Raw genomic sequence first — 14,015 nt, forward strand, 5'->3', positions numbered from 1 at the left:
AAAAAGATCTTGATTGGTTATATACACCATTGAACCAAAATGAACAGGATGAAATTCATTAGTGATAAATGTAGTCTTATCTCTGGATTCAGAAAAATCAGCCTCTCAAGGGCAAAATGAGGAGAGGCCTGGCTAGGCCTCAGTTCAAATGAAAAAGGTCTGGGGGCTTCAGTAGACTGGATGTTGGACATAAGCTGTTAGTATTGTCTGGTAGGAAGGAAAGCTAGAGTGACTGTGGGGCTACAAATCAGATATGGTGTCTAGAACTAAGGAAGTGATAGTCCCTGTGGGCTTTATGTTTAGATGTAGGTTCTACATTTTAGGGAGGACTGATAAGCTGAGGAGTGTCCAGAGGAGACCAATTAGGATTTGCAAGAATCAAATTCACGCCACAGGAGTATCTCCCTTGGAAGTGTCTGGTGATTTTTGGCCTAGAGAAACAGACTTAGGAGGAACATGGTAGCCATCTTTAAGTACCTGAAAGCTCATTATGTAGAAAGGAAATTAGATTTGTTTTGACTGGCCTCAAAAGGTAGAAGGTAGAAAAGAAATTAGATTTCTCTTGATTGGCCTCAGAAGGCAGATTAGAAGCAGCGAGTCAAAGCTGAAAAGTAAATTTGCAAACAAGATCAAAGTGGAAAAGGTTGTCTCAAGAGTTAGTGAGGTTCCCTTCATTGTAGGGCTTCAAGCAAAGGCTGATTGATTAGCCTCTTGTTGGTATGTTGTAGAAAGGACTTTTCAAGTATGGGCAGATCTGATGACTGCTGAAGTCCCTTCTGAAGCAGCAAGGCATGCAAAGGAGATACAGGAGAAAGCAGGTGCCAGGCAAGTCAGTCACTTCCCCTTAGACCTTGATGTAGACAGTCTAAGACCGTGAGCCCCAGTCCCAGGACATGGCAGTGTGGGGCCCACACACAGATGGATGGCTTGACTTCCAACCCAGTTCCCATAGCGTTCATGGAAGGAGGGCAATCCCAGTGGAGGAAGGACCAGTGATATCCACCAGTTGTCAACCCACTACTACCCAAAAGGCAGATAAGCCTGCCTCTTTAAGATACAAAGGCCCCTTAACAAAGAGATGAGGGACCACTTGTACCAAGGAAATCAAGGCACCACACAGCTGCTTAAAATCAGAAAAAGAAAATTCTAAACATCACCGTCCTATATACTGTAGTCATGGATATGGTTTTATCCTCAGAAATGACATTAAAGGGGGGCGGAGCCAAGATGGCGGAGTAGAAAGACGCACATACACATAGCTCTGAACCCACAACCCATAGAATGGCTACAGGGAAGTAACTCACGGCGAATTCCGCACCCAGAGGCCACGGAACATTGGAGCGAGGGAGATTTCTGTTCCAGAGAGACCTGCAAACCTCTCGCGGGGGGGTCCTTCGCGCTGCGGACTGGGCGCCGGGACTGGGAGCTGAGTGCAGCCCTGCCGCTGCCGCGGCACCGAGAGGAAAAGATCCGAGCAGGCTTCACAGACAGGATCTCCAGCGGCCACGCGGGTCCCTCCACCCACAGAGGGATCTGCAAACCTCTCGCAAAAGGTCCGTCGCGCTGCAGACACAAAGCCCAGCCCAGACCTGCTGCGGCCACGGCTGCGGCACCGAGAGAAACAGATCCGAGCAGGCTTCAGGGACGGGATCTCCAGCGGCCGCACAAGTCCCTCCACCCACAGGTGACAGGGGTGGGTGAGAGAGTCTCTTTGGCGGGTCGAGAGGGGAGTGGGGTGCCCCCATAATACAGGCCCCCCCCCGGGAGGTAGAAGCTGAGAGGCGGCTGCAGACAGGGGCTCCCCAAGCGGGCGGGAGCCTGAATCCATTGCGGAAGGTCTGTGCATAAACCCCCTGAGGGAACTGAGCCTGAGAGGTGGCCCTGCCCCGATCTCAGCACCAGATCATAATCTCATACTGAATAGCAGCCCTGCCCCCGCCAAAAGCCCTGAGGCTGGAAGCAGCATTTGAATCTCAGACCACAAACACGGGCTGGGAGGATCAGGAGGTGAGGTGGGTGTGAGGAAAATATTCAGAGGTCAAGTCACTGGCTGGGAAAATGCCCAGAAAAGGGAAAAGAAATAAGACTATAGAAGGTTACTTTCTTGGCGAACAGGCATTTCCTCCCTTCCTTTCTGATGAGGAAGAACAATGCTTACCATCAGGCAAAGACACAGAAATCAAGGCTTCTGTGTCCCAGCCCACCCAATGGGCTCAGGCCATGGAAGAGCTCAAAAAGAATTTTGAAAATCAAGTTAGAGAGGTGGAGGAAAAGCTGGGAAGAGAAATGAGAGACATGAAGTCAAAGCATGAACAGCAGATCAGCTCCCTGCTAAGGGAGACCCAAAAAAATGTTGAAGAAATTAACACCTTGAAAACTAGCCTAACTCAATTGGCAAAAGAGGTTCAAAAAGCCAATGAGGAGAAGAATGCTTTCAAAAGCAGAATTAGCCAAATGGAAAAGGAGATTCAAAAGCTCACTGAAGAAAATAGTTCTTTCAAAATTAGAATGGCACAGATGGAGGCTAATGACTTTATGCAAAACCAAGAAATCACAGAACAAAGAGAGAAGAATGGAAAAATGGAAGATAATGTGAAATATCTCATTGGAAAAACAACAGACCTGGAAAATAGATCCAGGAGAGACAATTTAAAAATTATGGGACTACCTGAAAGCCATGATCAAAAGAAGAGCCTAGACATCATCTTTCATGAAATTATCAAGGAAAACTGCCCTGAGATTCTAGAACCAGAGGGCAAAATAAATATTCAAGGAATCCACAGAACACCGCATGAAAGAGATCCAAAAAGAGAAACTCCTAGGAACATTGTGGCCAAATTCCAGAGTTCCCAGGTCAAGGAGAAAATACTGCAGGCAGCTAGAAAGAAACAATTCAAGTATTGTGGAAATACAATCAGGATAACACAAGATCTAGCAGCCTCTACATTAAGGGATCGAAGGGCATGGAACAGTATATTCCAGAAGTCAAAGGAACTAGGACTAAAACCAAGAATCACCTACCCAGCAAAACTGACTATAATACTTCAGGGGAAAAAATGGTCTTTCAATGAAATAGAGGATTTTCAAGTATTCTTGATGAAAAGACCAGAGCTGAAAAGAAAATTTGACTTTCAAACACAAGAATGAAGAGAACCATGAAAAGGTGAACAGCAAAGTGAAGTCATAAGGGACTTACTAAAGCTGAACTGTTTACATTCCTACATGGAAAGACAATATTTGTAACTCTTGAAACATTTCAGTATCTGGGTACTGGGTGGGATTACACATGCACACACGCTCACATACATAGAGACAGAGTGCACAGAGTGAATTGAATAGGATGGGATCATATCTTTAAAACAAAATGAAATCAAGCAGTGAGAGAGAAATATATTGGGAGGAGAAAGGGAGAAATTGAATGGGGCAGGTTATCTCTCATAAAAGAGGCAATCAAAAGACTCATTAGTGGAGGGATAAAGAGGGGAGGTGAGAGAAAAACATGAAGTCTACTCTCATCACATTCCACTAAAGAAAAGAATAAAGTGCACACTCATTTTGGTAGGAAAACCTATCTCACAATACAGGAAAGTGGGGGATAAGGGGACAAGCAGGGAGGGGGGGATGATAGAAGGGAGGGCATGAGGAGGAGAGTGCAATTCGAGGTCGACACTCATGGGGAGGGATAGGATCAAAAGAGAATAGAAGTAATGGGGGACAGGATAGGATGGAGGGAAATATAGTTAGTCCTATACAACACAACTATTATGGAAGTCATTTGCAAAACTACACAGATATGGCCTATATTGAATTGCTTGCCTTCCAAAGGGAAGGGGTGGGGAGGGAGGGAGGAAGAGAAGTTGGAACTCAAAGTGTTAGGATCAACTGTCGAGTAATGTTCTTGCCACTAGGAAATAAGAAAAACAGGTAAAGGGGTATAGAAAGCTATCTGCCCCTACAGGACAAAAGAGAAGATGGAGACAAGGGCAGAGAGGGATGATAGAAGAGAGAGCAGATTGGTCATAGGGGCAATTAGAATGCTTGGTGTTTGGGGGGGGAGGGGATAAAAGGGGAGAAAATTTGTAACCCAAAATTTTGTGAAAATGAATGTTAAAAGTTAAATAAATAAATTTAATAATAAAAAAAAAAAAAAAAAAAAGAAATGACATTAAAATGTGGATAGTGGTGCAGTGGATAGAGATCTGGGCCTGGGGTCAAAAAAGACTCTTACAAGCTGGGTGACGCTGCACTGGTCACAGCCTCTGTTTGTTTCAGTTTCCTCATCTATAAAATGGAGATATTTATGGCATTTACCTTGAAAGGTTATTGTGAAGATCAAATCAGATAATATCTGTAAAGCCCTTAAACAGTGCCTGGCACACAGTAGGTTCTATATTCCCTTTCCTCTTCCCACTCTCCTCCTCACTTTGCTGCTACATTCTGAAAGGACCACGGGACCTTTCCATCTGACTTGGAACTGAAACCTTTATATATGTTGATCCCTTTTATTAAAACTTGAGCTCCTTAAGAGCTGAGACTATCTTACTTTCCTATTTACATTCCCAGTACTTAGCACACAGTACCTTCTTTGCACATGACAAATGATTAATAAATGCTTTTTCATCCATTCATTCATTTATTTCTACTTTGCAGTTTCTGAGAATCCATGACTTGCCCAAGGTCACATAGGTAAGCAAATAGTTAGAGGGAGGAATCAAATCGAAGCCTTCTGTCCCCAAATTCAATGTTCTCTTTCCAATATACTGCCATTTTTTTTCTGTATTCTAGTAAAGAAAAAATACACAAGGACAGAAAATCTACTCAAGAGCAAAATTTCACAGTAGATGAGTTAACCCATTTATTTACTCCTGAAGAGGATTCATCACTATTGTTTGGGGGAGATGGGATGCGGACTCCTAACTAGGCCCTGAGGAAAGCAAAACAACATTTTAAAAAATCGATCCAACCTAAAACAACTCCAAAAGACTCATGACGGAAATGCCATCCACATCCAGAGAAAGAAATATGGATTCTGAATGAAAGCATACTATTTTCTCTCTTTTTTTTGTTTTGTTTTTTCTTTCTCATGGTTCCTTCCATTCATTCTCATTCTTCTATACAACATGACTAATGTGAAAATGTGTTTATTAAGAGTGTATATGTAGAGCCTACATCAGATTTCATGCTGTCTTGGGGTGGGGGCAGGGGGAGAAAATTAAAAACTTAAGGAATTGAACGTTGAAAACTAAAAATAAATTAATTATTTTATTAAAAAAAACTGATCCAACTGAGCTAAAGGAACAGCAATTTTTTAAAATGCTAGAAATATTGTGTTCAAATTCTAATTGTGTGGCACTGTGGAATGAGGCCATGGGGACATCTCTAAAGAATAAAGAATGATTTTGTGTATCAAAGGGACTTTCAGACTTAGGCAATCATTTGATATCTAAGGTTCAAAAGCAAAATTTCAAGGCTAGGCTCTTCCTTCCTCAGCATACAAAACCTTCAGAATTCCACAGGAAAACACATTCATGGAGCTCAAAATACAAAATAGAAGCAGCTGCTTCTCAGAACCTCGATGTTGGGGGCCTTCCTTATTTCCTCTTCATCTAGAATGCTTGGGTGTCCTCTTGGTTATTTTTTATTACCATGTCACGAGCCTGTCTTCTTTGATGGCATTCTTTATTCTGGCTTTTCTTTGGAGTTCCTTCTTTTGTTATGTGATGCAGTATGTGCGGGGCCCTTCCCCCTACCCTGGTTTCCCCTTTTCCTCCCCCTCCTCCCCATTATCCTCTAAGTCTATAACCAACTTAACCACTCAGTATTGACATCAGGGGCACACTCACCACAAAACCCACTGCATCTCTCCATCTCAGGTATCTCTCCATTTTTCTGTTTCTTTTATCCCCTCCCCTGTTCTCTTTCTCCCCAACTCCCCAGTCTTCCTCTTCCGATGGCTTTATCTGCTGCCTGTTCTCTCCCCATCTCTCCCTCTTTAGTTCTTCCTCCTCCCATCTCCAAGCCATTTCCTTTTTCCTCTTCCTTCTGTGAGTTCATCTGCAGAGTGAACTCTGTGGGGAAACTCTTCACACCAATACAGATCAGCAGTGCTTTGTAAGTTATAGCATTAGACAGCTGCCTGGAACATTTAGAGATTGTTGTTCAGTCCTGCCTGATCCCATTTGGGGTTTTCTTGGCAGAGATACTGGGACTGGTTTGCCATTTCCATCTCCAACTCATTTTACAGAGAAGGAAACTGAGAAAACAGGGTTAAAATGACTTGCCCAGAGTCACACAAGCTGCATTTGAACTCTCAAAGATGAATCTTCATGAGAGGATTAGTGACTTGCATTTGCTAGGAGAGGTCAGAAGCAATTCCAGCCCAATTTATTGTAATCCATTGTTAACTTTTCAGTGTGAGCTTTTACACCTCAGAATTTGGCAAATCTGGGCTAGATTTATTATTTTGTTGATTTCCCAGATTTCAGAAAGTGTTGATAACGCAGATTAAATGTAAGCGTGTGTGTGCATACATTTTTTTCTTTCAGAGAGCCTGTTTGGTAAACTTTACCCACACCCCCCCACACCCCTCTACAAATAATGCTTGAGGCGAAGAGAAGCGTGTTTAAAGGCTCAGAGAAAAAAGTCCTCAGACTGGAGGCCTTGTATCTATAGGTTGCAATGATTACAATAACTGGAATTTATATGTCCTCTTAAGATTTGCTCTGTACTTTAGCATCTGCCTCCACCAGAAGCAGCTAGTGGGACAGTGAATAGAGCTGGAGTCAGGAAGACCTGAGTTCAAATCCCACCTCAGGCACTTACTAACTATATGACCCCAGGCAAGTCACTTAACCCTGTTTGCCTCAGTTTCTTCATCTGTCAAATGAGCTGGAGAAGGACATAGCAAACCATTCCAGTATCTCTGACAAGAAAACCCCAAACAGAGTCACAAAGAGTCAGACACAAGTGAACGCCAACAAAGCTCAGATCTGACCACGGCAGCCCACTACTGTATTCAACAAACTCCACCTGCTCCCTATTATCTCTAGAATCAAATATAAAACTATGTGAGTGTCATTCAAAGCCCTTTATAATATGACCCTTTCCTGCCTTTCCAGCCCAGTGATATTTTGACTTCCTCACTCTTCCTTATACAAGTCATTCACCTCCCAACTCTGTATTTTATTGACTAGTAAATGCCTGTTCCTGAAACATGGTCTTTTCTTCATTTCTGCTTCCCAGGTTTTCCTCCCTTTCTTCAGGTCCTAGATACAGTGCTATCTTATACAACACTTTCAGATCCCTCTAAATGCTCATGCCTTTCTTTTATTGATTATCTCCAGTTTATCTATATCCTGTATGCAGTTGTTTGAATGTTGTATCCCTTCTCTCCCCTTTCCCCCTCCTTTAGAGTGTGAGTTCCTGGAGGTCAGGCGCTGGTTTTTTGCCTTTCTTTCTATCCCCAGTGCTTAGCACTTTGCCTGAAACATAGAAGGTACTTTTTAAAAGCCTTTTCTCACAAGACTAAAAGAAAATAGATTATGGGATATTTGAGCTGGAAAAGTGTGTAGAGATCATCTAATAAGTTTCTTCTTTTTAAAGTAAGACTTATATGGGGAAGTGACTTACCCAAAGGGGTGTGTGTGTGTGTGTGTGTGTGTGTGTGTGTGTGTGTGTGTGTGTGTGTGTGTGATCTGTCAAATGTTCTTTCCCATATCCCTCATGGTCCACTGCACGTAGTAGGTACTCAATAAAAGTTGATTATTCATTATATTTCCTAGGTACTTAGCTTTCTACTCCCCATTCCTAATTTTAAAAGCAGATGGGTATATTTTCTGTTTCTTTAAAAAAAGATTCCACATTAAATTTGGGGCAGGTAGGTAACTGTTCTATCCAGTATCCCCTATAGTCATTACACACAGTAGGTACTCAATAAAAGCTGATTATTCATTATATTTCCCAAGTAGTGGCATGAAGATTCATCTTCCTGAGTTCCAGTCTGGCCTCCCACATTTACTAGAAGTGTGACCCAGATCAAATCACTTCACCCTGTTTGCCTCAGTTTCCTCACTTGTAAAATGAGCTGGAGAAGGAAATGGCAAACCACTCTAGTATCTTTACCAAGAAAACCCCAAATGGAGTGACAGAGAGTCAGACGTGACTGAAATGACTGAACAAGAACAAAATTAATATTTTAAAAAAAACTCTCAGTTGATTGCTTTCCTTTCCCCCCACTCCTCCATGGGTCACTGGGCCTTTGCCCTTTCTGTAATCAATATGGTATAACCCAGATCAAGTGCTGTGCTGTTGTTGCCACCTTGTCCCCCAATGATTTTGCTTTCTCCTTGTTTTTGCCTCTTCTGTGTCTCTCCACCTTCTAGGTCTGCCAGCATACATGAAATCCCTACGCTGGGCCCTGGCTGTCCTGGCAGTGTTACTGGCCGTGGCTGTGGTCGCCATAGTGGCCCTGGCCTCTCGAGTAGGTAATGCAACACCTGTGCGATTCCCCCTCCATCCCTTCAGCACCTTCTACTTCCCTTCTCCCACTTCCTCTACCCTTTCAATATCCCCTTCCCCAACTCCTCCTCCCTCCATCCTCCATCCCTTCCACCCCCATACCCCATCACTCCCAACCAGAATTCCTCTCCTATCCCTCCAGCTTTGCCCTAGTGCCTCGCTGGTCATGTTGTCCCTGTGTCCACAGGAGCAAAGTGCCGACCTTGTCCAGAAGGCTGGATATGGTCAGAAGAACACTGTTACTATCATTCCTTGGAGGTTCAGAGCTGGGAAGACAGCAAGGCTTTCTGCTCAGCACACCAGGCATCTCTGCCAGTATTGACTCACACACAGGTGAGAGGGAGAGAGCCTGGGACAAAGCAACAGTCGAATCAGGACTGATCTGAGCCCCTCACTTTGGCCCAGGTCTATGGGGAGTGGTGGGAACCCACTCTCATTGAGACTGTACTTGAGGTGAGGAGATGGATCATAGCTAGCAAATGCTCCAAAAAGGATGGTGAGCCCCCTCCCATGTGACAGACCCAGCTCTGGCCTTAATCACTCCCGGTTGTCAGGCAAAGACTAAACACTAACGTGGAAGATGAGAATAATAAAAATCGCTAACACTGATTTAACGCTAGATGCCAGGCACTGCGCTAATTGTTTTTACAAGTATTATCTCATTTGATCCTCATAGCCCCCATAGGAGGTAGAGGCTATTATTAGCCCCATTGTACAGATGAGGAAACTGAGGCTAAGTGACTGGCCCAAGGTCGCACAGCTAGTAAGTGTCTTCCTGGCTCCAGACCCATATCTCTGTTCACTGCACCACTCAGGGTTGGTCATTTTTGCTGATAAAACCATATTCATTTCTGATATTGAACTGTTCTGACAGTACAAAGGGCTCCCGGTTGGAACGTTCTTTTCCTGATCTGCATGGCACAAGTTGCTGAATTTGAACTTAGATCTTCCTAACTGCAGCCCCTGTGTTCTATCTACTACACTACCTAGTGCCTGTGGTTGTGAAAATGCCAGCTGCTATGATGGAAATACCTTAACCAATTGCGAGACAGGGACAGGGCTCATGGGATACTGAACCTCTCCCCCTCTGTCGCAGTGATGTGGGGCTTTTCCTCCATGGAAAATACAGGAAGAAGGTTTCCAAATCTGTGTATTCAAATGCTAGGTAGAAATTAATCTTTTTTTTTTTTAAATCAATAAGGTTGTACTATGTATTCCTGTCCTCTACCCCAAAACAGAGTAATGTTTGAAAATGAAATATACTTTTACCTCTCTGGATTTGGGTAAACACCACACATTTTTTATAACCATAGACAACCTGAATAAAGTAAACTGGCTCCTCAGTTGTTGGGGGTTGGTTGAAGAAGCTGCCAACATCTGAGGACACAGTCTATCTGTGCAATTCTAAAGTCCCTTGAGATGAAATTCTAGGCAGGGATATGGGCAAGGTTGTTTCTGTCCCTTAGAGAATCTGAACACCCGTGTGTTAAATGTATACCACCCTTCGAGCTTTGGATGATAGAAGGGTAGAGTCTTAGTGCTAGAAGGAACCTAGTCCCATTTCTTGTCCCCTGCAGGGATCTTCTCTCCACCATCCCTCCCAGGTGTTCCACCAAGCTCTGCTTCAAGATTTCCAATGATAGGGAAACCACATCTGACAAAGGCAGCTCCATCCTATTGCTAGAAAGCTTTCCTATTGAGCTTCGGAAATCTGCCTCCTGCTAACTTCCCCCCACTAGTCCCAATTTGGATTTTTGACATTTACTTCCTCTTGTACCAGGACTTTTAATCTTTTTTTGTGCAAATCCTGGACTCTATGGGGAGTCTAGGAAAGCCTCTAAAAAATAATGTTTTCATTATTATAATAGTATATAGTTATATAGTAGTATATAATATAGCCTATAGTTATACATACATATTATATAACAGTATATATAGTTCTAATATATACATAATGTATATTATTAAAAACAGTATAATGTTTTAATTGCATCAAATACAGGATTTCAGAGGAAACCAATTATATTGAAATACAGTTATCAAAATATGTTTTTTAAAATTGATAGACCCCAGACTAAGAACCCATATATCTTGCACCTAATAGCACTTCAAAGGGTGGATAATAGTTTTTGTGTCTCCTTATTGGTCTTTTGTTCTCCAGGGCTAAACATTCCTTCAACTTTTCCTCGTAGGGCCTATGAAAGTAGTATCTTGAAAAAGATACAACCCTCACCCCCCATCCTGCTTGCCCTTCTGTGCATGTACTTAATAACCCCCTTCAATTTCAGTACCCAGAGCTGATTTGAGTGTGGGAGTGCCCATGTAGCATACAGCAGGACTGTTTCCTCCAAGAACAAGCAGCAATAGTTCTATAGCACTCCACTGTTTTACATCCTGCTTTAAAGACCCTATCTCACCTCATAACGTGACAATTCAGTCAGGTAATCAGTAGTTGTTTGTATGAGCCCAACTGTACTATGAGGGAACTTTAAGCTCAGATATGTTAAATGACTTTGACCCAGGATATGGAACCTCGTGTTCTGACTTCAAATCCAGTGCTCTTTCTACCAAGGTAGGTGAAGAGATTGTTTGTTATTTATTTTGGCAGCCAATCACACTGTAGATTCACTGAGCTCCCAGTCAGCTAAAACCTCTAAATCTTTTTTACATAAACTGCTGTTAAAACAGGTCTTCCATAATTATGAACTTGTATAGTGGCAGATTCTTTTAACCAAAGCATATTAATTAGAGTTATCTCTATTAAGTCTTATCTTTTTAGTTTTATCCTATCATTTCATTCTACGAAGATTCTTGAATCGGGAATCTATCATATGATCATTTTTCAACTTTTTTCAGTCATTTTCAGTCAAGTCCAACTCTTCATCACCCAATCAGGGATTTTCTTGGCAAAGATACTGGAGTGGTTTGCCATTTCTTTCTCCAGCTCATTTTACAGATAAGGAAACTGAGGCAAACAGGTTGAAATGACTTGCCCAGCGTCACACAACTAGTAAGTGTCCAAGGCCAGATTTGAACTCAAGAAGATGAGTCTTCCTGATTCCAGACCCAACACCAGCTCTTAACAGCTGGTCCCCTCACTGTCAAATTTTTAGCATATTTACCCCTCAGAAACTGGCAAACACTGCAAATCAGGGCTTGACTTATTGTTTTATTGATTTCTAGACTTTGAGAAAGTGAAGAAAAAAATGTTTATAACAAAGATTCAAGTTTAAAGTGTGTTCTGCCTTTTTTCTTTTCAAAGTGCTCGTTATTAAACATTTGCCAGCACACTGTATACAAAGCAGTGTTATGTTTTTAGCCCTCAGAGCTTTCAATCTAGTAGCAGAAGAAGATATTACAAATTAGAGCATGATAAATTCATACTTCTCCCATCTTTGCATCATCTTGTAAGCCTCTGTCTTTTGCTTTTTGGACTATAGTGTTCTGAGGTCTCCTATGATTTTAAAAGAAACTGCCAGGTCTTGTATGATCCTGAGTGTAGTTCCTTGGTTCCTGAACTGCTTCTTTCAGTGTGCTTGCAGTACTTTTTCTTTGATGTGGAAGCTCTGTATTAAGGCTGTGACATTCCTGGGACTATTCCTTTTGAGGTTCCTTCCAGGAACCAGTAGACCAGTAGATTCTTTATTTTCTTTGCTATATACTTCTAGTAGATCTGGGTATTTTCATTTATGACTTCTTGAAATATACTATCCAGGTTTTTCTCTTTTTAAATTTTAAAGGAGTCCAGTGATTCTCAAAAATTATGCTTCTTTGGATTGTTTTTCCTAGTCAGTCTTTTTTTTGTATATCAGATCTTATAGTTTCTATTTTTTTTCAATATTTTGACTTTGTTCTAATGTTTCTTGCTGTTATACGAAGTCACTTATTTCTATTTTCTGGGAGTCCATTTCTTGGCTAAGGCTTCCCTCTTTTGAGCTACTTATTCTCCCTCCAGTGCTTTCTTCCAGAGATTTTATTTTGCTTAATTTCTTCCACACATTTATGTAGTCTTTGTAGAAGCCCACCTTTCCCCTTTGAACTTCTGCTTACAGTTATGGAGTTACTTGCTCTTTTTTTGGCAGAGGTGGGGAAGAGTGAGAATCTCTAGATTTACAATAATTTTTATAACTCTTAGTGTTTTCTATGATTTATTCAGCTCTCCAGCTTTACTTCCTGAATTAAGACTGTGCCAGGGCCAGGCTCAGTGCCCTGTTGTGGTTTAGATAGTCGGGTGATTGACCCTTCATGTTCTTGTCCTAGGTCTTCAGGGTTCTTACACTGACCTCCATCTACTGGGATTTACACCCTTCCTTCTGGACGTTGGAGGTTCAAAGTACTGGATCTTCAGGCCCTCGCTAGCATCTCAGGAGCAGAGTGCTAGGGACCTCTGGGCCTGGAATTTCTGGTCTGAGGGCTGCAACTGGTCCCTTCCTGCTGGTGTTCCTCAGGAGCAAGGTCCCTAGCCTAAAGGTTTTCTGACTATAATGGGGCTTTCACAACAAAACCTTACTGACACAACCTTACAGCTACAGGTGTGCATCTCACTCACTGCTACAGGAGCCCCCTTGCTGAATACCTGCCTGCCTGTGGACTTCTGGCTAGCTTTTGAAGTGAAAGATGTCCCTACAGTTTCTCTTGGGATTCTTGATTAGGGTTCTGTTGGAGTAGGTATGTAGGAGTTGGGTGACCAGTCTACCATTTTGGCAGCCATCTTGTCTGCTAATCACTTTGTGTCATATGAAAATTGATACAGTATTTGTCACATATACTCATCCAACTGGTTTATGAAATAAGGGAACCTAACAGACCTAAGAGCAGTGAGATTACATCTATGTGTGCTTACTAATCTAGAACCACTAAGACATTCCAGGTGGATAACTATTCATAATCACCAACAGCTATGAAGAAAGGCTCAGAAAACTTTCCATGAGTGGAAAAGCTTTTGTTCTTTTGTCTGAAATCTCTGTGAGACTATATAGTGAAAGAAGTTTTGGGTGCTATCTGGAAGGAGATGTGTCCCAGTGCTTCAGACACCCCAGAACTGTATCTGAAGGCTGCTATGATTCCTAAAACGATTCTTCGCTGAGGTTTTACAGCTGTGACTCTTACCAGCTATTAACCCAAACAATGATAAACTAGATTTTGTAAAAGTTATGCTCTCATAGAATCAGAGCTAGAAGGGACCCTTCAAGATCCCCTAGTCTGGTCACTTCATTATACAGTTGGAGAAACTGAGGCCCAGAGAGGTCAAAGGACTTGTTAGTGGCAGAGTAAGGCCTAGAAAACAAGTCTTTTGACCATTTTCCACTTGACCAGATCATAGATCTGGTCCTCGTGGGTCCTCTTTGAGTCATCCCCCACATGACTTAGCTAAGCACATAAACTCTCATTTGATTCTCTTAACCATGTGAGGTCAGTATGATCAGTATTATATTTCATTTTATAAATAAGAAAATTGAGTGTCAGAAAGGTTAAGTGAGTTGCCCAGGGATTGCTAG

At 42.2% G+C, this 14,015-nt stretch overlaps 1 protein-coding gene across 1 annotated transcript in view; it reads left to right on the plus strand.

The window, feature by feature from the left end:
- KLRG2 (killer cell lectin like receptor G2) overlaps positions 1-14,015 on the plus strand; it is a 36,005-nt gene that overhangs the window by 10,947 nt on the left and 11,043 nt on the right. The window contains exons 2-3 of the mRNA XM_072650100.1: positions 8,382-8,483; positions 8,705-8,850. Of these exons, the coding sequence (XP_072506201.1) occupies positions 8,382-8,483; positions 8,705-8,850 (248 nt within the window). The remainder of the gene's footprint in view (positions 1-8,381; positions 8,484-8,704; positions 8,851-14,015) is intronic.

The sequence above is a fragment of the Notamacropus eugenii genome, chromosome 3 (genome assembly GCF_028372415.1).
Source record: "Notamacropus eugenii isolate mMacEug1 chromosome 3, mMacEug1.pri_v2, whole genome shotgun sequence".
Lineage (NCBI taxonomy): Eukaryota > Metazoa > Chordata > Mammalia > Diprotodontia > Macropodidae > Notamacropus > Notamacropus eugenii.